Raw genomic sequence first — 26,069 nt, 5'->3', positions numbered from 1 at the left:
AATAGCAGGAGGAACGAATACTTGGTGTACAAGGAGAAGTAGGACAGAGCAAGCAAAGTAAGAAACAATAGAAGTAGGAAAGGAATAATGATAAAAGAAAAACTACTAAGCCTTTTTGGACTCCTTTTCTCTCACCAGAGTTATATACTCTTACAGAATAATCTTTTTTTAATTGTCATGGCTTCTTCTACTGAGGAACATAGAAAGGAAGAACCTCTAATGAAAATTTATCAGAATCATTACATTCTAAGAAGGCAGGGTTGGTATATTTCTTCAGTGGTAAGTCTGTCAGCGCTGACTTGAAAAATATCTGGGTGACCATTTGAAGGATCTGATAGCCTTATTTAAAGGCTGTTATGCTCGCAAGTGTGGACATTTTTCCAAAATGTATATAAATTATGGTCCCACTCCCTCCCATCAGCCAGCACCCCAGCCATCTGCTGGCCTTGCATGACAGAAAAGTCTGAAGAACAACTGGTATATTTGGATCATTTCACATGCTTTATTTCAGCAGTCAAAATAATTAAAAACATCTCAAATTATTATACATATACAAAATAGGTACAGAATCTTTGGTCGGTCATACTCCCTAGAACATCTGCCTCTTGTTACAGAGAAGAATGGATTTGCTTGAACTTGAACCCACTGGAAAAAAAAGATGAATTAAGATGACAGAGATTGAGAGCAAAGAAGAGGTAGAAGGAAGGAAAAGGTTGTGTTTTTAGCAATGAGTGAGGACCATTGAAGAGCAAGAAGAGTCAGCACAAGAATTTGCTGGGGGGGGGGTAAAAAAAAAGAAGGGGAGAAAAAAAAGAAGAGGGATGGTGATGGAGAAGACCTGGATGGAGGTGAAAAAAGGCAAGCCAAATAGGAATCCACCTGCTTTACAAGACAACAACTGAAAATTTTCAGACCTTGATCCCTTGCAGCAATGTTTAATTATTATTATTATTGGTCATCCTGGGGTTTTCTCCCCCCCCCGCTTGTTAAGAAAATTAGCACCGTTTGAGAATTCACAAGTATCTTTGGGCAAGTAATTCTACTCCCTTCTGTCTTCTAATACCTTTATTTCTATAGCACCAAACAGGCTGCTCTTAGCAACAGAATTTGCTTGGAGCAAAAGTTATTTTAAGTTTCACCACTTCAAAAATAATTCCATGGGACCTGGACATTATTAACATAGCAGGCTAACAAAATAAAATAAAATAGACACAGTTAGCACCTTTTGCTAAACTTGGAACCCTGCCTTCTTCCCTCCTCCCCCTCAGCCTGGTGATGGCATTGAAAGGAAAAAAAACACTCCAAAACTCCCACAAAGAACTTGGAAATCACAATTGTGAGGTAGCTGTCCATTACAATAATAATATACATTTAACATTACATTTTTCTCTGCTTTTTGTATTAGCCATTTATTTTTCTTTACTTGTTCACCGACAACATATTTGTAGCTCTTAAACCATTTTTCTCCACTTGTTCTGCTTTTTTTAAAAAATAACCTCCAACTTTTTTTTGCAGGTATACCAGCATTATTAGCTGTTAACACTTGGCCAAATTTGTATTTGTGTTGAAAACCACTCATTGCCACACCTATATTTAGAAGCAGTTCAATTACTTTCTATTGCCGGCTGAACAAAACAGGAAAAAAATACCCACTTACAATGGCTGAAAGAATAATCTTTTCTATGGTATTGTTCTGTATAAAAACAGATTAAAAAATGTAAAATTGCCAGCAGAGAAAGATGGCCTGTAAGGAAATTTTGAGGTCTTTTTTACTTCCAGGTTAAAGGGTAAGTTTACAATAATTAGGAAGATGTTACGGGCAGGCTGTAAGACTAGTTTAGCATTGTTGTTTTTTTTGTTGCTTTGGAAGCAACAGATTCCCGTCCCCCCAAGAATTGTAGTTAATATTCAGGTGTTCCTTAGTTGGTACTGATTTTTTATCATTTTGTAGGGTATTTTGTCTATATTTATTTGGAATGTGCAAATTGTGATCCCAAGATATTACATGATTTTAAAAATGCAGAAGGTAAAATCAAGCCATTCTGTCTTCGGTGACTCTAATTTAAAAAAAAAAAGTCAAGCAAGTGGATGCACTTCCTTAATTATTTTTTCAAAAGTCATTTATTTTTATTTTTTTTGGTTTAATGCTTTTTTTGTTTTTTTTTAAACGGAAACGAAAATAGTTTTAGAGATGATGGATAGAAAAAGACACAAATTCAAGTCCATGTGAAATTTCCTTCTTTTTTGGCTGTTTTTTATTTTATTTTTAAAACTGTCAGGTTTCCTTTGGGGTTTACAAGAAGCAGGCTGATCCAATGTCAAAGCCGAATTCCTGGTCTGGAGCACCAACGTCCATGGGAGCCACATCAATGATGGGCAACCGGGAAGTTTTTGTTGTCTTGTATTCAATGACTGTCTTTCCCCAAGTGTTGGTGTGACTCTGTAAAGGAAATGAAAATGGTAAGAAATTACAAATGTTTCTTGATGTAGTAAAAAGATTGTCATCAAGGCACCTGTGCTTCATCCCGATTTCAAGTGCAAAGCAGCTCCCACTCCTGAGAATCTTAGTCAAGAGCTACAAGTATGGACATTTTGCTATTCGGCAAAAATCCAAATGGAGGACAGATCTTTATTTATCTCAAATTTATTATTTTTTTATAAATAACCCAAGGTGGCAAATATACTCAATACTCCTTCTTCCTCCTATTTTCCCCACCATAACAACCCTGTGAGGTGTGTTGAGTAGAGAGACAGTGACTGGTACTAAAGTCACCAACTGGCTTTAATGCCTAAGGTGGGATGAAAACTCACGATCCCCTGGTTTCTAGCCTGATGCATTAACTACTAGACCAAACTGGCTCTTTAAAAATTATCTTGAAAATTAGGAACATCAGATACATAAGATTATGATCCTCAGCCTGAACCCAACACTAGAATTTGGTAGAAAGTTAAAGGTGCTACTATTATATCAAGGAACAACCATTAATTTGCAGAACAGGATCTCTTAATGGTTCAGGGGCCTCCAACACTGAATGGACTGATGTTTTTTTTATTATTATTATTATCTACTTTATTGTACTCAAGTATCCACACTAATGGGTACAGAGATATAGTTCTTCATACTTATTGAATTAATTGGACTGGCAAATCAGCCTTCTTTTTTCTGTTGTTGTTGTTCAGAAGAGAGTCATTATTTTCCAGCCTTTGACTTGGTTGCTACTTATTTGCTGCCTCTTAATTCTTAAAATCTTCCTGGTATTAATCCCAGATTCAGAACATGGGAAAAAGTTTTGATGTAGAGAGAGGGAAAAGAATGGCCTTCCCACACATGCAGCAGAATATAGCATATTCAAATATTTCTGCCTATGTCTAGGACAATTTCAAAAAGCAGGTGATGTCCCTGTGATTTGCTGCAGGCCACCTGCCCCATCTAAAAGACCTGAAGACTCACCGTGCAGCCGTCCTCAATGACTGAATAGGTGAAACGGCTGTTGCCCTCTCCTCTCAGCTCAATCTCATTGGAGCCCTGGAGGAGCAGAGACTTCTTCAGGTTTCCAGTCTCTTGGTCCATGTAAGCTATACTGTTCTTGCAGTGGTAGGTGATGTTCTGGGAAGCCTCAGTGGACATCAGGCGCAAGAAGGTCAGTTGGATGGCAACATCAGCTGGGTTAGATCCTTCACTGCCATATTCAAACTACCAAAAGAAAAGAAAAAGTGAAATAGCATGTACCTCATCTCCTGTAAAAATCCTTCAGTGACACCCAGAAACAACTTGTTGCTTAATCTTTCCTGTCTCACCTGGAAGCCATCGGTCATAGTCTCTCCAAACCAGACATGTTTCTTCTCCTTAGGGTTCTTGCTGATGTACCAGTTCTTCGGTGCAATAGTGGCCTGAGTTGGGTAGATGCAGCTCTCTCCAGTCTCCATATTACAGTAGACCTGGATGGCATCCAGAGTGCACCCTTGGTTGGGGTCAATCCAGTACATGCCTATTTATGGGGGAAAATAAATGACTAATTTGACAGACAATGATCTTGGAAGGGAAACAATTCTCATTATTTATTTCATCCTTTAAAGTGGACTGTCCCTTCTTTTCTATAGCATCTTCTCATGCTATAGGTTCTTTGTTCTCAAAAACTGTCCAAGTGGCCTCTCCATCTCCTAAAATATATGCAACAGGTGGTAGTGGTAGTGGTGGGGATATCTTCTGTACAAATAATGGGTCTAAGGATTATTGGCAGGTGTATGACCCTGTGCAACAAAGGTAGATGCTATTGCATCACTTTCCACTATTACTAATTGACAGAAGAACGAGTCTAACTGAAGTTACTTCTCTTTTAAGAGTTGGAACAGGCCACAGCTGTTAATTTGTTGTGACTCTCTTGGAAAGAGAATCGCACTAAGACAAATGCAGATCATACCCTGCAGAAAGAAAATCTTAATAGAATTAATATTTCTGTGAAAGCTCTGAATAGTCTGTTCAAGGAAATAATTTCTTCCTGATCCCTGCTGAATCAATAGCTATGTTGTGAATAATGAAACAGTTAATGAAAGCATGCAAGAAAAAGATCAGCAGTGCAAAAAGAAAAAAAACAGCAATTCTGACAGCAAAAGACAACATGTTCAGATACAAGGATCATTCATAGCAGAAAATACTGTTCTAGAAGCTCAGTTACGATTTGCCCTGCACTTACCACTCTTCCATTCTCCATGGCACATCTTCAGGTCACGGCAACTACGGGCTGGGTTTTTACGGGTTCCTTCAGGGCTACGGATGTTCTCAATCTGGAGAGATAGGCTCTTGAGGGTAGTGTCAACTTCCAGGTCACGGTCACGCATTACATTAGCATCATCAGCTCTGTAGTAGCGGCCACCATCATGAGCTTTCTCTTGAGGAGGTTGGGGCAGGAAGCTGAAGTCAAAGCCACCGCTAGGTGGGCCTGGGGGACCAGGTGGTCCAGGAGGTCCAGGAGGACCCTGCAGGAAGAATATGAGAAGAATTGAAGTCAAAAATCTTTTCAACTTATTGTAGCTCAGTTATGATATTTCTAGAAATATGACATACAGCAGGGCCAGCATCACCAGTACGACCACGAGGTCCAGGTGGGCCAATGGGACCAGGGAGACCATTTAGACCATCTTTGCCAGGGGAACCAGCAGATCCAGGGGGACCCTGTCAAGAAGAGAAGATACATTATTATTTAACACAAGATGGAAAAGCAAAAGAGCAAAAATAAGACACAGCCAGCTTGACACATCTAAGTCTCATTTTATAATATGATGCCTCTCTCTTCTTCTGAAATAATATATGTTTTCTGAGCATTAGCATCTAATTCACCATAGAAATACAATTGTGATATTTGTCTCAACAAAATTACAGCCTCATTTTTCTTTCTCAAGTGGCGCTACTAGAGTTTTATGTCCTCCTGATCTTGCAATAATTCATTCTTTCCAGGATCGGATTTAAGAGATTTTAGGCCATTCTCAGAATTCTCTTATTCATCCTGGATGGTTATAACACACCAGATAATGTTACAGAATATTCATACTTACTCTTGGACCAGCAGGGCCAGAAGCACCAGAGGGACCTTGTTCACCAGAAGAGCCCTAGCCAAGAAAAGAAACTGTCAATTACCAAATCATCTGGATGGATAACTGATTATCTTAATACAACGACAAGTGAGAAAGCCAAAGTCTGGACATTAACAATGGATAAGAAAATCAGTGAAATGCGCCTTATAACATTTAAGATGAAATGCTAGGCTTCTTGATTGCCCATAATATTTCTCACTCTCTGGCAAATGACTTCTCTCATGGGCCCTGGCAGGGGATCAATACATAGGCAATGCACAAATACACATCTATTTGTCTGTATACAGTCTTTTGTGATCACCTAAATGCTTGAAGATACCACACTATGGAGGAATACTTTTCTGCACAAAGGGAGAATATTAACCAAATGTTGATGTTATTAAAAGTCTGTATTTCTCTGCTAATTGGGTGGCCTCAAACCAGTGTCTATTATTATGAGAAAACACAATATGCAACACATTTTGAGTTCTACTGCATTATACTGGTCTCCTATTGGCATTGACTTCAAAGTGGTAAATTTGAATTTATTGATTTGTAAATTGATTTATAAAGAAAAAATAGTTGATGAGGACAGATAGTTCTGGTATTGTTCAAAATACCAGATTTCAAAGGCAGCATTTCCATTTAGAAAGAAATTGCAATTTTTGTACAGTACAAATGCAGCTCAGTTGAGAACGTGCATTCTGACCTGCCTGTGCTCAAAAACCTGTCTACATTCTAAACATTGGAGGTTCTATTTAATCATTTTCTACAAACTACAGCATCGTTAAACTCCTTTAAAAAAATATTGGGATCATGAAATTTGTTTGAATTGGAATATTCTTTTCTAAACTGTGAGCTTGAACAACTACAAAATCTGAGGGTTTTTTTTAAAAAAAAAGTCTACATTGTAATAAATTACACATGAATTCATATCTGAAATTTTAAGACAATGGGACGGACATGGGAATTGACTAATGTGATGGACTAACATAAAACCCATGATATATGCCTCCCACTTTTTTAACCAACTAGAGCTAAAAAAGAAAGAGTTGAATCTTATTCTTGGTCACTTATAGGTACTCACAGGGGGGCCAGGGGGACCCTGAAGACCAGAGAATCCTCTGTGTCCCTTCATGCCTCTTTCACCTTGTTCACCAGTCTCACCCTTGTCACCACGAGCACCTTGTGGGCCCTGGGAATAGACCAGAAGAAAAGTTTTACAAATCTGTCTTTAACAAACAAAGCAAAACCTATTGATGGCATTTCTGCGTGTAGACATTTTCGATACTGAAAATATTGTTTGCTGTCGTATTACCCTAAGGCAAAAACAGCATATACTGTATGTGGACAACAACAAAGTCAACTGCATTCATTCAGTGCTGTGCAATGGCAAGACTCTTGGAAAAACATCTAACATAACAACCAGAATAACTTTTAAATTATGTGGTTTTCTTTCGAGAAAAAATAAATATTTTGAAACTCCAACTTACAGCAGGACCACGAGCACCAGCAGGACCAGCGGGACCAGCAGGGCCAGCGGGACCCTGGAGAAAAGAAGAGAAGAAAACGTTCACATCATTAATTAAGTATCTCCACTTGCTATTCATTTCCTTGAGAAATCAGTCATTGTATGGGACTGTATCTTTTCAAGCAAGAAGAAGTCTGAAATTGAATTATATTTTACTTTACAAGGAGCAAATCTTTTTTTTAATGGGACAGGAGCTTCAATTTCTCTTTTGTTTCCACAATTATGAGTCTAACTGGACATTTAGAGAAGAATCAATGACATTTTATCAATAAGAAAAGAATGGGAAAAAATGTCGCTTACACTCTCGCCACGCTCTCCGTTCTTGCCAGCAGGGCCAACAGGGCCAGGGGCACCAGGGGCACCAGGAGCACCAGGAGCACCAGCTGGGCCACTCTCACCACGATCACCCTATTTGGGAAAGGCAAAGGGAGAAAATCAGTGTGAAGTCAGCCCTTATTTCAAATATGATTTGAATATGAGTTATTTGAATACGGTTATCTTTTAGCATTGGTAAGTTCCTTGATGCCTGGTGTGTGATTCATGCAAATACTAACAACTCACCTTGGGACCAGCAGCACCGTCACGTCCAGGGGCACCTTCAGCACCGGGAGCACCCTGTGAACCAAGAAAGAAAGGGAGACAGATTAAACAAGACGGCACAATCAAGAAAAGTCAGATTTGAACTTGAGCGCAAGAGAGAATTTAGAATCCTGCCCTGACAAAGAATTCCAGGCTCTCCGATGAAGTATTTAATTTGAATGCATGACTCTATGAAATGGCTGTATCCCGAGGCAAACCTTGGGATATTACTTAGGATGTTTAGTGAGAGTATCCCTCCAAGGGATACTTGCAGCTAAAAACTGCATTCAAGATTTTCATATATCTTCTAGTCATCGTCCTTTCATATATCTAATCGTTGTCTTTTCCTGAAGCTCCCTTGTTCTGAATCCAACCACTGGTTAATTTAGCCTCTGCCTGTCTAATACTTTAAAGCTCTCTGAGGTCTCAAACGCAGATCATTCATGAAATTCTTACTGCTCTTTTAACTAGAGAGTTTAAGAATTGAACTGGGGACATCCTGTATGACACTGAACATGTGTTCTACCTCTAAGGGATGGTGAAGCTACGGACTTCTAGTTTTGAAATTAATAGTAGCAAGTTTGATGAGAATAAACTTCCTCAAAGGAATGAAAATGGTGAGGAGCGTTGGAAGCATCAAACTCTTCTAGAAAAACGAACACACACCTCACGTCCAGCTTCACCAGGGGGTCCAGCCAATCCGGGGGGTCCAACTGGGCCAGGAGGACCACGTTCACCAGGGGAACCAGATGGACCTTGTTTGCCAGGCTCACCCTATGGATAGCAAAAGAGAATGCAATGCTATGACTCACAAGAACTGCTGTTCCAAAGACAGAAAGGAGAATCAAATATTTTAGATTACGGGTGATATTCTCTAGTACTCAGTATCTGGGAAAGTACCAATAAAAGGATCTGTTCAAAATTCAAGGCATAAGATACACTGTAAGGTACAACATTTTGCTGCCTGATTTGGAATTACCAGTACTTAAATCAAAATGCATAGTCAGCCAGCTGACTTGATCGTGGATATTTCTTTTCTCTCCTAGTATATTACGGTAAATAGTTAAGCATTTGCTGCTTTTTCATGGCAAGCCGAAACTGATCAAGCAAAAATCTCACTGCCTATTGGAACAACCAGCTGTGGGAAAGATGCTTGAGCTTTAGATTAATGCAAGGCAAGATTGCTCACCTTACCTAAATTCTAAATCAGGGTGCATTCATGACAGGGGAAAAAAATCATCTCTGACCGAGTCAGAATTTTTGCAAGCAAATATCTCCCAAAATTAATTCCAGCTGCTTTTTCTGCAGCTGAAGAGTCCTTTTATGTTACTGTAACTTATTATTTAAAATGGAATTCCAGGAATTTGTGAAGTATATATTTCTCAGAAAAGACTGGCCTCTCAACAAGGAACAAGGGCTTTAAAACCCAGAACTTCCATCAAACCTATTTTGATGGGCTAGCAACATGACTGAGATAAATACATGACTGGACAATTAGCCAGGCTGTGAGTTTACAACATGCTATGTTTTGTTAGCAGCAACAGGCCTCTTATGAGAAAAAATGTTTTGAAACTTGAGAAGTCCAACTTGTAGCTGGAGGAAAAGGAAAGACTGTTAATTGGGCTTCATGGTTGAACAAGTAAGTATAGAGTTGTGATTAGTGAAAGTACTGAGTGATGCTTTGCCCTGTGTGAAATTTTGAAACTATATTGCTCCTTCAGGTAATACTGCTACAACTCTTTTTAGTACAGCCTCTGAATGGAGGAAAATCTACCATTAGTAGAAAACACAACTTATCTCTGCAGCAATGCACACTAATTCTATCGCAAATGGGGAACCAAACAAATCAAGCCCATTGCTATTGGGCATGACAAGAATGTGCAAAAAACCAGGAACTGGATTAAAACAGAAACTGGATTAAAAACAGGAACTGGATTAAAAACACTCTTTCTTTGAGAATTCAGTTGGAACCCTCATCACTGCTCCTTGGAACTATACGCTGCATATCAATTGTGTTTTTCATACATACACGTTTAGCACAGTATTTTTGAAGAAACAACATCTAAACAAAAGGAAACCTTCATTGACTTTGCTCATATTTATAGATTTATTGGTCTGAAGAAAAATCAAGTTAATTTTTTCTTTGGTCCCTCATCTATATTTGTGAACTCTCCTAGGAGATCTCAGATTTTTTTTCCCCAGTACTCTCCTTCTTTCCTGGAGATCAAAGTTTATCTCTTAAAGCTAAAGAATAAAAATGGATCTATATTACATTTCTGAAAACTTCAGATGACTGAACTGAAGAGAAGTACTCACACTAGGACCAGGAAGTCCAGGGAATCCTCTTTCTCCTCTTTGTCCAGGAAGACCAACTACACCACGTTGTCCAGCAATACCTTGTGGGCCAGGAGTACCAGGTGCACCCTATAAAACAAAATAATGCAGATTTTAGAAAAAAAGACATAGGTTTAGTGGGTTTTTCCCCCCCCCCTTACGTGTAGTATGCTCTACCAGATTTCCCCACCTTGATTCGTCAATGATTTATAGACTGCACATGTTCTCGTCTTTAGTTAACATCACCATTGGATATTAATTTAGGGAAAGTGATGGAACTAGACCTCAATAATTAAGCAGCAAGCAGCTTGTTGTCCCTTTTATGACTGGATACAAGAATCTTGGAGGGTTTACATGAAAGAGAAAACCTAGTGGATATCCTGATACTTTTTAACGTTGCAAGCAATATCATTCTTTCCCAGTGTTCCAACCTATATCCTTCCTAAACAGGAGTTCCCATCCTCTTGATGGCTAAAAGTGAACTTCCCTACAGAAGAGAGTCTCTTTTACTACTGAATTTTTTATGTGTCATGCTTTTTTATTCAAAACAACATAAGCAAACAAATAAACTAGTAAATATAACTATGCAAAGAGAGGAAAACATTTTTTTTAAAAAAATGGTAATTAAAATGTAACTAATTTGAATAGCTTTTCCAATTTGGGGGTCCCCAATTGTGCATAGTTTGATTTCCAGAACTGGCTGTTGTTAAGATGGCTGTTATGTTAAGACTTCTGGGACATCTCCAGGATGCTGAGACTGGGGAAGCCTGATCCAGTGAATACATGGTTTCTTATGACAAGGAGCATCCTTTGCCCAGAAAAAAAGATGCAGAACTCTACAGATATTACCAATTGTCATGAAAATGGTCATGGGTGATAGTTGCATGAAAAGGTATACTATAACACTGCCACCAGGGAACGATACCTTTAAATATCAGTTATTAAGACAAATTTGTTTTCAAAAGGTTATTGCTAGATGTAATAGGGAGACTTCTCAAGAAGATATCCAACTTAGCTCATATACTTCATTTAAGAGAAGTGATTTTAAGATTTACTTACAGGAGGTCCATCAGAACCAGGAGATCCCTTCTCACCAGAGGGTCCAGGTGGGCCAGCAGGTCCGGCTTCACCAGGGCGCCCAGCAGGTCCAGTCTCACCACGGGGTCCTTTGCTTCCTTCCTTTCCACTAGGGCCAGGTGGGCCGGGAAGACCAACGTTGCCCTTTGGGAAAAAAAGAAAGGCAACAGGCCTATCAGTCACAGCAACATCTAGCCAAAAGGCTGAGTTGCAAAACAATTTCTTTTATATAAATAAATCTTCATTAAATGAGGGGCTCTACAGATGAGGATGCAATTATGCTTCAAATCAGACACATCACTCTGGATGAGCAAAATTTTCTCTTCCATTGGCTAATCATTTTAGTTGTATGTTTCTTAGGGCCCATTCAAGGTAACTGACTAACCACATTCTGAACAAGAGGTGTGTTGGAAAAAAATCCAGATTTTCATTTGACAGGCATTGATTCAATGAAATTTGAGGATTCCATGGTGAGGGGTTTGATATTTTCCTCTTAGCAATTTTAACCTTTCTTCTCTAACAACAGCTCCCAGAATTCCTTGGGAAATAAGGTATACCCATTGTATCGCTATTATATATATCCTGACATACTTTTCCTGTTCATTCCTTCATTTTACTCTGTATTTCTGAACTGAAATATCTGCAAAATATCCATTAACACTGAAACAGTAAGCTGCATCCCATTACAGATGTTTTAATTTTTGTATTGACCTCTTCCAGTCAACAATTTATTAAAAAATGGGTGCAAAGCCTATTTGTAAGTAGAATATTTTAAAGCTTCCAGTTCAGAGTCAAACATTAGGTGGAATACTCATTTAAATTAATAGATTTTTGGTCTCAAGAATGAGACAAAGGAAAATTAATTTGCATTTAACAGATTGCATATTAAGACCTGAATTTCTTCTGCCTTTTTTCACATTGGTAACACTTCCTCTTTATAATTAATGTTATGGTGCTTGTTTGCCAAAGGGGGCAAAAATTCTTCTTGTGAATTATTTCACCCTGAAGTTTTGAGGATTTTCTCCCCCAATTTATTGCCAAAAATGGCAAACTATATGGTTACTTACAGATGGGCCAGGAGGTCCAACTCTTCCAGCAGCTCCAGGGAATCCAGTAGCACCCTATAAAAATAAATATTCCATTTTCAATTATCTTTTCCTACAAAAGAACCCTAACACAAGTTCACTGTATACGATTCTAGTGAATTTTGCAATTGTTTAAAGGGGTTTGCTCTGATTCAAAAATGTGAAAGCTAGTATGAAAAGCTCTCTCAGACCTTTTAACACCTTGTCTAAGCCTTGGTGGCGCAGTGGGCTAATGCCTCCTTAAGTAACACCAGCTGCCTGCAATTAGTGCAGGTTCGCATCCCACCAGGCTCAAGGTTGACTCAGCCTTCCATCCTTCCCAGGTAGGTAAAATGAGGACCCAGATTGTTGGGGGCAATTAAGCTGACTTTGTAATAATGCCGCTTGGGGTGTGTGTGAAAGCCCTAACAAGCAGGCATATACATAGAATGAAGGCTACTGCTAAGCTTGTAAGCCGCCCTGAGTCTTCGGAGAAGGGCGGGATATAAATGGAATTAATATATATATATATACTACTGTTTCTTATTTACATGGAGATGCTTTTATTTCTGATGCATTTCTGAACTGCTAATTGAAAATCCCAAATATACTAGCCAAATAAGAGCTCAACTACTTAGCGTAAATTAAAGGCTGTTAAAGTTATCTCAGCACTTTGTAAGTGCTGAAAATTTTATTAATTTCCTAAATTAATTTAGGAAAATAAAGAATAGAAATCAGATTTTTTTTTTAAAAAAAAATAAACTCATATTTTGCAGGTTGAATTCTAGCGCTAATGATGTTACCAAGTTTGGTTAATGAAACGTCTGCAAGGAAACAAGCAAGCTCAGAGAGCGCCAAGGACCCCTCATTTCAATCCTGAGCTACAAATATTCTCCTTTGCTGGAGACCGAATTATGCATCCTTTGAAAGTAGGAACAATATTTTGAATTCTTAACGAACTACAATTTTATAATGTAGCATCTGATTTAATAATGTAGGGGGGGAAAAACATACTCACAGGGGGACCAGCATTTCCACGAGCACCTTTAGGGCCAGGAGCACCAACAGGACCCTGGAATCAATAGGGAGAGGTTAGCATGAAACTAAAGGCTGAGAGAAGGGCAAATTTTCATGGAAGGGAGTGGGGAGCAGTGAAGGAGAACTTACAGCAGGGCCAGCAGGGCCAGTAGCTCCAGAGGGACCAGGAGGACCAGCATCACCTTTAGCACCAGCATCACCGGGCTCACCTTTAGCACCTGGTTGTCCATCAGTACCCTATTGGAGTGCAAACAACACAGATGGTGAAGATCAGGGAGATGGGGACAGAGACACGAATGTGTATGGATTCTATCAGATTTAATTTCTACCTTTCTGTGCAATTTTTCAAATATAACTAACTAAACCAATCCTTGAATGAACTTCTAATTTCCTGTCACATTGGTACATTGGTACTCAGCTGCTTTGAAACTCATCAGATTTTTGTTACTTAATGCGTTTTGATGTGAAAGTTTTATCCCAGTATTCATCGTTTATTTGGTACTCAGTGAACAAACTAGAACTTGTTGAGGTCAGCTGCCTTGTGACTTACTACATTATTCCTCATGGGGAAAATTGTTTGGTACTTATCATTTTTGGTACTTATCCTGCCTCCCGGAACCAGTTAACAATGAGGTACCACTCTACACAGTTTTTTGGATTTTCCATGGATGATCAACCAGGGAAAGGTAATGTAGAAGGCTAAGGATGGGGGTTTGGTAAGTTTTAAGAAATTTGCTTGCAGATATATATGTCAAGCCTCTCTGGGCTTGACACTAATGGGAGGGTGAGGGGGACAAGACCAGCGGCTGGAGGCATCCGGATGCAGCGGATGAGGCCAGCAACAGAAATTGCAGCGACAGCCCTTTCCCTCCCCCGTTACCTGGATGTTGGAAGGGGAACCCTGCGGAGCACAGCCGTCGGCTCTGCGGCCGTCCCGCCGAACAGCTGATCGGCATGGAGAAGCAGCAGGGAGCCGGAAGCTTGCATCGCATCCTTGCCTGGCTGCTCTTACCGGCGCTCACGCCGGATGCTGGTTAGGTGGGTGGGGGGTGGGGCCAGTCGGGAGGCGTATATGTAGGGCACTGGGAGGCGATTGCTCCCAGCGCTAACTTTGTTTGCTGTTTCTGTGAATAAACCGACCACCTGTGAACTCAACATCTTGTTTCTTGTTGGAGCCAGGGATGTGGCAAGGACGTCTGACATTATATTTTTGTTGTTATAAACATAATTGCTTGTTAAACCTTTAACTTTCAGTAACTAGCTCACTGAATGCTTGGAGGCTTTAATAATCTGTCTTTCCAATCAACTTCACAGAGTTGGTAGAACAAAAAATTTCAGATGCACAACTTGCAACAAAAATAACTTGTCTAATGTTCTGGGGATCTCATCTGAACTGGTTCTATGACAACTCTCTATTATAGTCCAGATAATTTGCTTCTGAAAAATATTCTTAACATAAATTCAGCGGGATACAGTGACTTGCTCTCTGGACCTCTATTGGTTTGTGTGAGTCCCAAAATGGTTCAGAATATCAAACATTTATTGGAAAACTTATTTGTATTCGTGTATATCTATCTAATCACTGTAATTAGGTTATGGGTAAGGACAAATTGACTATGATCCTAACTCTGGAATTGATTTGTTCAACTTTCTTTTCCTACCAAAGGTCATTTGCTGGTAATCTATGGATGTTTTTTTGGTTCACTTGCTATGCTCCTACAACAATAGAACACAGTAAATTGATTACTAAATTAATCCAGAGTCTTGGTTAATACCAGATCACACATTTGTCTAATGGGCTGGATTCACATAATAAGCTAAACTACAGAAAACGCCCAATCAAGTCAAACACATAAATGCATCTGCTACAATTCTAAGGATAAGCATATTGTGTGAAGAAAGCCAGTAAGCCACCTTCATCTCATTGTAGCTGTAAGACGAGGCAAGCATTTTAATAGGGTTTCTGAGAAGTAGAAGAGATTTTTCCATCATACTTACAGGGGGGCCAGCAAATCCAGCAGGGCCAGCAGGACCAGGCTCACCACGGTCTCCCTGGGAAGGGCAAGAGTAAGACAGAAAATGTCATGATGAATGAAAGAAATGCCAAATTAGCAAGAAAGAGAATGGATAAGAGCTATACGGCTCTGTATACAACTGTATAGACTAAATTTCTCAAGGCAAAATAAAAAACAAACAAACCTAGGATGGTAAATTACTTACAGGAGCACCACGTGCACCAGTGGGGCCAGCAGGACCAGAGGGGCCACCTTCACCCTGAGCAAAATGAAAAAGAGACGAGGTTAAGCACCAGACCGAGTAATAGTGTCCTATGCATTAATAATGTACTATAAGAACAATTTCTTTTTGATAAGTCAGCCTTACATTAGGTACTACCCACTGGTTGGATAAAAGTCACCAATGCTTCCTTTCCTAGTTACATGAAAGTTAAAAAAAAGGGACAAAATGCCTTCATTTCTAACCAGATTTTCACTAATAAAAATACGGACTTGTTATTTGTGACTATTAAGCTGAAAAAACACAACAGTGGTTAACAGGTATCAAGAGAGAGAGAAGGGATGTGGGAAAACTGACCATATCTTTTGGGTGGGTGGGTTAGCCAGTTTCTAGTCTATGTTCATTTATAAGTATACTTCAAACTATTTGCATATTAATTATGCTGTTTTAAAATCTATATTAAATGGCATTTTCTTCATTAATATAATGCATTAATAATTAATTCATTTAATTGTAAAATATTCATTATTTTAATGCATTTTCATAAAAAATATGTTTTATAAGCCAGGAACTGCATCATAAAATATGGAGAAGTGTAATATCCAAAGAATAACTGAATTCTAGTCTGTGTATTAAAATAGAAAATGCACATTGAATCGCATTGCTTGAAATAAATGAAACCATTGAGCATCCTACTGATTTAGTTTCTAGCATTGTAAAAACAATAAAATTAAGCAGAGGATTTTCTTAAAATCCACAACTTCCCACAAAAAGTCTTTGAGGCAGTTTGTCCTAGATAGATATTTGCATGTTGGCTTATCTTTTCATTTATGCCATTTTGCTTTCCCTGATGCTTTGTAAAAGAATGACAATCCAAGTTTGACTTGAGAATGGCAGCTAGTTCCTAATTCAGGCACAGATCTGTGTAAATGCCAGGGAATATAAAATATTAAGTAAAACGCGTGGCATAATTTCCAATGGCCATAAATCATAGGAATTTTGGGAGAACAAATTGGTGAAATATTTGCCTTTTCACCAGGAGCACCAGATGGTCCAGGTGGGCCAATGGGTCCAGTCAATCCTCTAGGTCCATCTTTGCCAGGGGAACCATCAGTGCCTTTGGGACCTGGGTCACCCTAGGAAAAAGGAAAGACAAAATAAGATTATCAATACTGAAAAGATCAGAACGGCACAAGGAAACGATAACAGACTAACAGAGTTGGAAGGGACCTTGGAGTCTTGTAGTCCAATCCTGCTCAAGAAGAATACCCCATACCATTTCAAATGGTTTCAAATGGTTGTCCAATCACTCCTTAAAACCTCCACTAATGGAGGCTCAACTTCTGGAGGCAAGTCGTTCCACTGATTAAATATTCTAATTGTCAGGAAATTTCTCCTTAGTTCTAAGTTAGTTCTTTCCTTTATTAGTTTCCATCCATTTCTTCTTGACCTTCAGATGCTTTGGAGAATAGCTTGACTCCCTGTTCTTTGTGGCAACCCCTGAGATATTGGAACACTGCTATCATGTCACCCCTAGTTCTTCTCTTCATTAAACTAGACATACCCAATTCCCGTAACTGTTCTTCGCCTGTTTTAGCTTCCAGTCCCCTCATCATCTTTGTTGCTGTTCTCTGCACTCTTTCTCAACATCTTTCTCAACATATTTTTCAATATATTTCATATATAAGAGGATCCTGCTGCTGCTGATGTGTGATCTTTCACATTTGAGATCTTGAAATATGAACATTTCACATCAGCCTTGATGTTAGGAATTTTGTCTAATATATCTTGAAAGCTAAATATAAAAATGATGACCCTGGCTTGCCCTCTGAAATTTTACTTCTTACTACAAGGCCTCAGGCCAAACTGGAAGACAACAATGGTCAATCAACCTTTTAATTTGGCTTGGCCAGTATTCAGGAAAATATCTGAAAGCCAGTTAATGGAAGATAATATAAAATTAATTCTTCTTTGCCTTTTTGATTATCCCAGCAGTTTATTTGTACGGTATCATTAGAGAAGGACCATAACTTATAGATAGATGAGGAACACCAATGCAGAAGACTGTAAATTCAATGATAGTTATATTGTTATATTGTGTCTACAATAAAAAGAATCCCAATTCATAATGTAGAGAACTAATATTATTCAGATATTTCAATATCATTCCAGACTCTCATTCAAAATTTTACTATACAGTTTAAATCAGACTGGCTTGATGGACAGGTAATGAATATCTATGTCAAGATGGCAGGTAGTGAATATCTATGTCAAAATTATTTCTAGGTACAATCTTGAAAGAACTTAAGCCATCCACGAAGCTGTAAAGTAGATAATATTTGGAAAGAAGTGGGCGTTTTTGAAAAAGGCAGAATGTTTTCGTTTGTTCTCCATCTTTTTAGGCATAGCAAGATGATGACTGCCATTTTGATGATAACAATCTTCAACAGTCATGTACTTACTCTATCTCCCTTAGCACCAGGCAGACCAGCAGCACCACGTTCACCAGGCATACCCTGAAGACCGGGAGGACCTTGACCACCAGGAGCTCCAGGAGCACCAGCATCACCCTAGAATTGTATCGTCAAGGCAACAAGGAAGGCATTGATCAGGCATGGAACCAAGTGTTTGGAAATCACATACAAAGAGGTGCCTATCTATTCTGAATTTCTTTTAAAAATAATAATAATAATCTGTTTTTTCTTCTCTCTTCTGAATTCTATTTTTCACACATGTTTCTAAGACAATATTCTGATCCCCACAAGATATATTGGGGGAAAAAAATGATATTGTTCCTAGGAATGCAGCAGTTTAGTGGGTTTGGATATACGATCTATCATTCTGAATATCCAAGGCTGAGGTCTGTTCATTTATCTTTAAAAATACTCTTTTCATCTTAATCTTTATTAATCTTTTACCTTAGCACCGTCATTACCCGGAGCACCATTGGCACCACGGGGTCCGGGAGGACCAGCAGGACCTTGGGCACCACGTTCACCAGGGAAACCTCTCTCGCCCTAAATGAAATAGTGAGTGGGTTACAAATTGTTTATGGAAGTGTTGTTGGACAAAGAAAGACACATGAGAATCTAGAGAGAAAATCTTTATACTTACTCTTGCACCAGAGGGACCAGGAGCACCAACATCACCATGGGGACCCTGTCAGAATAGGGAGAAGCAGATATTGTTCAAAGGCAGAACCGTTGAGGATACATGGCAGATAATGTACTTAATTTTACATGGGGTGGAAGGTGGAATGCAGTTCAGCAAGAAATGGGTTATTCACGCTCATGTCTGGAGGCAGGTTTAGAGAGGTTTTTTTGCTTCTTTCAATTATGAAATTCTAGATAACTTTAAATAGAAGAGTAGATATGAGAAGGTAGGTTTTTTTTTCTAGTGGAAATAAGAACTCTAATATAAAGATATGTTATGAAAGAAAGAAATATCCATTATCTTCTTCCGTAAACAAGAGATTATTTACTTCAAAATGTTTTACTTGAAATATAAATATTTCTCTGGATGAATTCTAAAAATGGCTTTCCTAAGCTGCTAATTTCTTCTCCAGAAAAATAGAAAAAAAATAACGGAATCCTGTTTATTTTGCTGCCATACTGGTGATGCACTAGGCAAAAATGAAATTCTCCGGAAACTTTATTAATTTCAAGTCTCAACACTACTGAACTCTCCAGAAAAAAGGTATATGTGCATGTATTAATCTGCATTTGAAATTATGGTATGCCATATAGAAATAGAATACACTCATTGTCTTATAATAGATTTACAGTCTCTTAAAAAAGCAATTTGAAAGATTTTAGTCTCAGATTACAGTAATGTAGGAACCCACTATTTACAACATTAAAAAGGTAAAGGTAAAGGTTCCCCCACATATGCGTGCTAGTCGTTTCTGACTCTAGGGGCCGGTGCTCATCTCCGTTTCAAAGCCGAAGAGCCAGCGTTTGTCCGAGGACAACTCCGTGGCCATGTGGCCGGCATGACTAGATGCCAAAGGTGCACGGAACGCTGTTACCTTCCCACCGTAGTGGTCTCTATTTTTCTACTTGCATTTTTAATGTGCTTTCGAACTGCTAGGTTGGCAGAAGCTGGGACAACTAACAGGTGCTCACTCTGTTACGCGGCACCCGGGATTCGACCCGCCAAACTGCTGACCATCTGATCGACAAGCTCAGCATCCTAACCCACTGAGCCACCGCGTCCCTATTCACAACATTGCTAGTACATAATTATCCATTACCCCTGAAAAGTGACAATCTGTTATCAATGTCCCTCACTGAATTAAAGATACTCCACCATCTTCCAGAATAGTCTGTTCCAAACCTTGGAAAGCTACTGAAAGTCTTGCATGCTTAGCAAGAATCAGATGAAGGTGTTTTTTTTCTTAAAGGGGCTTGTCCAATCAAACTGTTTCAACAAAAGAATATGAAATCCTAAACTGGTCATAATAATGCCCTGATGAGAAGGTAAATCTCCACCTAATAAAATTCTCTACAACTACTAAAAGAATGTATGAATTGGGAATTCTAAAGCTGAAAAATATGGGCCTGTTTTTCCATATGTCAGTAGATGCTTTTCAATTCTTGGATGGTGCATGCATCCATTTGAAAAAAAAATGCACAGAAAGTCCCAATGGGAAAAATGGCAGATATTAATGTGTGCAAAGTAAGGTTATTCTAGAGAATATTTGTGCTGAGTTCAGATGCCAAACTAGCCTTTCCCAAATGGAGATCTGCAACTCAAGGGCCTAATTTAGTTTTTCCCTGCTTTCAAATATGTACAGAGCCCACAATTCCTTCTTTACACTTCTGTACAAAGGAACACATTACATACTTGTTCACCAGGCTTTCCAGATTCACCAGGGGCACCACTGGGACCAGGAAGACCCTAAAACCAGAAGTCAAAAGTGAAGAAAATATTAGCTTTGGTAGGACTAGATAAGCCCGACAATCAAATACAGCTTATTAAACAGACTAAGTACAACAGGTTCACTTCACTAGCACTTCATGAATTTTACATGCTTATATTTTACAGCAGTGTTTTCCAACTTGGCAGCTTGAAAATCTGTAGATTCGTCTTGTCACAAAATGAGCAAATAAATGAACATTGGAGCATTCAAATAAAATAAAAGGCAATTTTATTAAATATTTAACTGGTGCCTATCATTCCAAATTTGATTTTTTTTTAGAAAGAGAATATACACATTTGTTTTTTAAAGTAATCCTGCTCACCTGGAAGCCAGGAGCACCAGATGGGCCTTGTTCACCTCTTTCACCAGCAGGACCCTATAATGAAAAGACAGGAAAATTCAAGTCTTGATAAAATTCAAAAAGGGATAAACATTCATAACACTGTAGAAGGAAAAATCAAGTTCATACTTACAGCTGGGCCTGGGGGACCTTGAGCACCAGCATCACCATCTTTTCCAGGAGCGCCCTGGGTGAAACCAAGGAGGAGTAAGCATTGAAACAAGCAGAGCACCATGTTTTTAGAATAAATCTTGCATAAGAAATCTGCTGATTGAAAAACCTTCCCACCAAATGCCTTTTCTAGATCCTGCCACACGATCAGATAATTTATCTTTGTAAAAATATACCTGCATTTTGCACTGCATGCAAAACCATCTCATTGTGGATATAGTAAACAAGGTGACGGAATGGCAAGGGGGCGTCCCAGGGTTTAGCCCACCTTCAGTCACAGAACTTATTAAATGATTTTGAGACAGTCCCTCTCATAAGTCTAACCTGCCCTGCATCATTGTTGTGAGCAAATTTATGAAGGGAGAATACTCTGCATGTTCTCTTGGCCACCTGTTATCTGCTTTTTCATGTACTTGACTATACGCCTCCATTCCTTGCCTCTCTCTCTATTCTGTAGATCGAAAAACCCGTAAAAATGAGTACAGAAAGCTTAGCACATAAATGTGAACTCTAGTTCATTGAGATAGGGGAAAAGTAGCAGGCTACATAGCTTGCTCTAATGATCCCAAACAAAGGCAACATTTATGTATGTATATCTATATATCTATATATGTGCGTATGTATGTATATATGATATAAATTTATCTATTTAAAAGATGTGTATATCTGTCCAGTTATATAAAGGACCTCTGGGCAGCTATTTATTGCTAGCAATTATGTAAACAAATCCTTGTACATATGTCCATTCAAATCACTGAAGTGAATAATAGAGGGTGAGGAACAAAATACTTACAACAGCCCCAGCGGGTCCAGGAGCACCTCTCTCACCAGGTTTGCCAGGTTCACCCTAGAAGAGGATGGGGAAAAATAGATGGAGAATGGGAGTTATTTCAGGGAGAGAATCAATGTCTTTCATTTCATTCTTTAGTATTTCTCCATGCCATGGCAGATCTAGGATGCCCAGGTCCAATTTGTATTACATAAGCATATATATATTTGAAAGGCAGCTGGATGTCTTCCACACAAACAATCATAGTGCATAGGAATGACCTTGGGATACAAGAAAACAGTCACAGCCTATAAAATTGCCAGATAAGAGGCAACTCTATTCACAGAAGGAATGGGATACAGCAAAAATATCAGACGGGACCTTCTGTAGTTTCTTGGACTATCAAGTTGAGGAGAAAACTTGAAAAATTCCATTAGTGTAACCTTATAGTAAAGATAGAACTAATAATTCTGGGTGTATTTCTTGGGTTGACTCAAGCAGCATATTTTATTATTTAGAAAATCTCAATATCTCTAGTATTCTGTTTTCATTTAGAAAAAAACAACCCTGTTTTATTAACAACTTCCTCTCTCCAATTCACGGTCTGGAGAGATTTTCACAACCAACCAAAGCCAATACATCTTGAAATAATCTTTCAAGTGTATTCAAGTGCAGTTAATGCTTCTTCTCTCAACAAATACATTTATACTTCAGGTAGTTGGCTACTGAATATAAAGTTGTAATCATAAAAAAAACATGAAGGCATCTCAGAAAATTGATTAAATAGCAGATTCCAATAATGACAGGAAGATCTTGGAGAAAATCTATCTATGTGGGGTCACTAACAACTGATAATGACCTGATGGCATGTAATCAATAATGGTAAACTGGCTCAATAGTGTCAATATAGCATATAGATGTGGATTATTCGTGAAATCAATTCTGAAATGAAATTGACTCTTACGGTAACCATCTGGAAAATATTCTCAGTGACATGAAACAGGATGTCAAAAGTCAGAAGAGCACTTAGACAGAGCTATTACATACCCACCTGCTGCCCCTATTTCAAAGGTAGCCCTGCAGGTAATCTTTTTAGAAGGTTGCTCCTTAAAGAATTAAAAGCTGCCGTTCTGAGGTCATAGCTTTTTCACGTAGGGTGGTCATTTGAGGGAGTATGGGTATCTTACCCATAGAACATGTCATTCAGGAAGTGCTACTTACAGCAGAGCCTTTAGGTCCAGGGAATCCCATCACACCAGCTTGACCTCTTGCACCAGGTGGACCTGCAGGTCCAGGGCGACCATCTTGACCAGCAGGTCCCTACAAGGGAAAGGAAACAATAAGCCCATTTTTGGGTTTTTTTGGTTTTTTTTAAAAAGATGTTTTTCTTTTTTTTCAAAATGTAGGAGCCAATCCCAGTAAGCTCTCTCAACACTTACAGCAGGTCCAGTTTTGCCATCAGGGCCAGGACTGCCAGGACTACCAGTCAGACCCTAGAAAAGAAAAAAAAAGGAAGAAAATGTGTGAATTGGGAAAGATGGTGTGATGGGAGGTAATGAGGAGATGGATCCCTATGGGAGAGGGGCTACATTCCAGAGGAATAAGAGTTAACTCAGCCCACATATCACATGGGAGACGGTGAAAACAGTCCTTTCTAATAGTTCACAAAGTATATTGTAGATGCAAACAGTAGAATTTTCATTTTGATAAGATTTTGTCTATAGGAGCAGATAACAATACAGAAGCCATCTTGGAAGAATTGTCATATGTCATTTTAGAGCTTTGGGCCTGACAGATGGGGAAACAATAACTCTCCTATCTTTGCCTCTGCAATCTATGACACTGCACCGTCTAATTTTTAGGGTACAGATATAAAGATAGTGAGCTAAAACTCTTAAATCGCACAAGTTGGACAAAACACCATATACTTTAAGGCAATAAAAGTACCTGTTAAGCACTTTAAAATCCCTGTTTTCTGTTTTAAAACAGACAAACATAGAGGCTGCATTTTTTAAGACTCCCTGACTGGGCATTTCTTCTGTGGAAGAAATATGTCCTGTACTTAAATTCCTTAAATTCATCTGCAGCTTTTGTGTTCAATTGTGTTTTGACCATGTTTGTCTCTTGCTTCCTTTCAACCAAATTCAGCTGTGCAGTCATTTGAATGATCAATAAATTTAATCCATGGTCATCCAAATCAGCAATGTTTTGATCAATGATGAAGAGTCCTTTTTTTAAAAAAAACAACCAAATGGGAAAGCATCATTGGTTTATCTTAGTATTTTTAATACTAATTGTTGTTTTAAGGTTTTATGTTAGTTGGAATGGATTAATACATGAACTTGATTAGGATAAGGGTATCCTAAGAGGGCATGATGATAGTGCTAATAATATCCTAAAACATTTCCCAGTGAAATGGGGACAACATTCAATAGAAAGAAGTTACAGTGACAATTTTGTCCTGAAGTGACAGCTAGGAATCAGTTCATTCACCATAACAGAATTTAAGAGCTTAATGTAAACCATTGGTATAGCAACTGAATATGATTTCTAAGTCCTAAATTCAAATTGCAGCTGGTATATTTGACTCTATAATCTTTTTTACATTAAAGTTTATCTCTCCTGGAAAAAATAGGATTGTGAAAAAGGATATTTTTTAGTGTTATTCACAGTGTCCTTTCACTGCTGTTTCATTGCTGATTATTTTATAGCTTTGATTTTCTTTTTCTTTTCCCCAGCCAACAAAATCACACCTGGGAAATACATTCATATCATAATGCTAAATGGCCAGTCTAGTAATGATTATATCAAACACCAATCCAAAACGATTAGCATTGCCTCCATTTTGAAGAGTGAAAGTATTTGTTCCAATTCACCTATTCTCAGAAACATAACTAAGAAAGAGCAATAAAACTACTGCAAGGAACTTAATTCCTTTTAACCTAGTCCTATTTATTTCTCTGCTTCATTATCCCATGAGTGAATTGAAATATGAGTGAATGAGTAAAAAAATAACCTTTCTACTAATTCTCTTAGTTGGGGGAAGTGGATTATTTTGCATATGGTAAAATTATGGAGTACTGTTTATGAGAGTGTTTAATATAGTAAAGAGAAAACTAGGTTATATATCAATGTGCTTTGTTACTGTGGGGCCTAAATGCTGCACAAGGGTGGACAGGGGTGGTAGAATGCGTCCCATTCCCCACGGTCCAGGAGCCAATGGGCAGTATGTGAATATTTCCCATCTGCTCCCCTCTTCTGACCAAAGCTTGCTATTTGCTTACCTTGGCTCCAGGAAGACCAGGCTCACCAGAACGTCCAGCTTCACCAGGAGATCCTTTAGGTCCAGCAGGGCCGGGAGCACCACGTTCACCAGGAGGGCCCTAGAAGAAGGAAAGGCATCAAGAAAAGCTACTAAGAGAAGGTAAATCCTAGCTTTTCATTTCTCCCCAGTTTGAGGGGCCTCTGTGTGACATTAAGACTATGAACAGTGTGTCTAAGGAGGATATACTTGGTGTGGCAATGGATGGCTTCAGCTGCAGATATTGTACACATTTGTGAAAACAGATTCTGACACAAAGCATATCTCAAGACTATGCCCAAAGTCCAAAGCTCCGAGCAAGAAGTGTAACACAGCCTGTAGTTTTGGCAAACAAACATGCATATGTTTGAAATCCATCACCTGACATGTACTTAGGGAATTCTAATGTGAACTTGAGACAGAAGAAAGCAATATGGACAGGGAGGAGAAAGCATGAAAGAAATGAAAAGAGAGTTTGAAACTCTCTTCCAGGCAGGATCTGATTATTAGAAAAAGCACAAGAAAGTCCCTGGAGATTTCATTGAAACAAAATGTATGGAAGAGTAGGAATCTTATTTGCAATATTCTCTGGGGCCCAGGAAAGATAGTAGAGTGCCCAGGACTATTAGACAAGAACTAGGTGTGATAACAGGTGCTAGCAGTCCTACTAAGAACAAGGACCATGGAGATTTGCAAAACAGACTCTAATACCTTTCATAGGAATAAACTTTCCTATTTTTAGTTAAGTGAAGTTGGCCCCATCCCTACTGAATTGCCTCAAAATCTGATTATGCCATCAGATTTGGGGGGCTGAGGGGATAGGTGAGATAGTAAAGTGATTCCTTTGTTTTTAACATCTGCTGTTTTCTCTTAGCCTTGTGCTTTTTATTCTAAACATTTTAAAATAATAATTGCCTTTCATATATTAACATTTTACCATCTTCTTCCATGCCACCCAGAGAGACTTTTTTGTGAGATGGGTGGCCCTGTAATTTTTTTTTTGGGGGGGAAACTACCCATCCTTCTTAGCTCTTATAAATCCTCACAATACTATTCAACTCCTTCAGACAAAATTGAAATGCTATAAAAAGGATGTGGCAAGGAAGACTTTCATTTTTCCTGTTTCCTAGGCAATAAG

At 38.7% G+C, this 26,069-nt stretch overlaps 1 protein-coding gene across 1 annotated transcript in view; it reads right to left on the bottom strand.

The window, feature by feature from the left end:
- Positions 1-490: 490 nt before the first annotated feature.
- COL1A1 (collagen type I alpha 1 chain) overlaps positions 491-26,069 on the bottom strand; it is a 40,917-nt gene continuing 15,338 nt past the window's right edge. The window contains exons 23-51 of the mRNA XM_083378968.1: positions 24,915-25,013; positions 23,070-23,123; positions 22,852-22,950; positions 21,655-21,708; positions 20,824-20,877; positions 20,673-20,726; positions 20,275-20,328; positions 18,544-18,588; positions 18,348-18,446; positions 17,892-17,999; positions 16,458-16,565; positions 15,415-15,468; positions 15,193-15,246; positions 13,324-13,431; positions 13,175-13,228; positions 12,160-12,213; positions 11,075-11,236; positions 9,998-10,105; positions 8,348-8,455; positions 7,664-7,717; positions 7,403-7,510; positions 7,065-7,118; positions 6,659-6,766; positions 5,554-5,607; positions 5,066-5,173; positions 4,695-4,977; positions 3,799-3,989; positions 3,452-3,694; positions 491-2,440 (exon numbers count right to left, since the gene is read on the bottom strand). Coding sequence (XP_083235094.1) covers positions 2,294-2,440; positions 3,452-3,694; positions 3,799-3,989; positions 4,695-4,977; positions 5,066-5,173; positions 5,554-5,607; positions 6,659-6,766; positions 7,065-7,118; positions 7,403-7,510; positions 7,664-7,717; positions 8,348-8,455; positions 9,998-10,105; positions 11,075-11,236; positions 12,160-12,213; positions 13,175-13,228; positions 13,324-13,431; positions 15,193-15,246; positions 15,415-15,468; positions 16,458-16,565; positions 17,892-17,999; positions 18,348-18,446; positions 18,544-18,588; positions 20,275-20,328; positions 20,673-20,726; positions 20,824-20,877; positions 21,655-21,708; positions 22,852-22,950; positions 23,070-23,123; positions 24,915-25,013 — 2,880 coding nt within the window. The 3' untranslated portion in view covers positions 491-2,293. The remainder of the gene's footprint in view (positions 2,441-3,451; positions 3,695-3,798; positions 3,990-4,694; positions 4,978-5,065; positions 5,174-5,553; positions 5,608-6,658; positions 6,767-7,064; positions 7,119-7,402; positions 7,511-7,663; positions 7,718-8,347; positions 8,456-9,997; positions 10,106-11,074; positions 11,237-12,159; positions 12,214-13,174; positions 13,229-13,323; positions 13,432-15,192; positions 15,247-15,414; positions 15,469-16,457; positions 16,566-17,891; positions 18,000-18,347; positions 18,447-18,543; positions 18,589-20,274; positions 20,329-20,672; positions 20,727-20,823; positions 20,878-21,654; positions 21,709-22,851; positions 22,951-23,069; positions 23,124-24,914; positions 25,014-26,069) is intronic.

The sequence above is a fragment of the Vipera ursinii genome, assembly GCF_947247035.1.
Source record: "Vipera ursinii genome assembly, chromosome: Z".
Taxonomy (NCBI): domain Eukaryota; kingdom Metazoa; phylum Chordata; class Lepidosauria; order Squamata; family Viperidae; genus Vipera; species Vipera ursinii.
The sequence above is the reverse complement of the archived record's forward strand: the minus strand, read 5'-3'. Positions and strand labels throughout refer to the sequence as shown.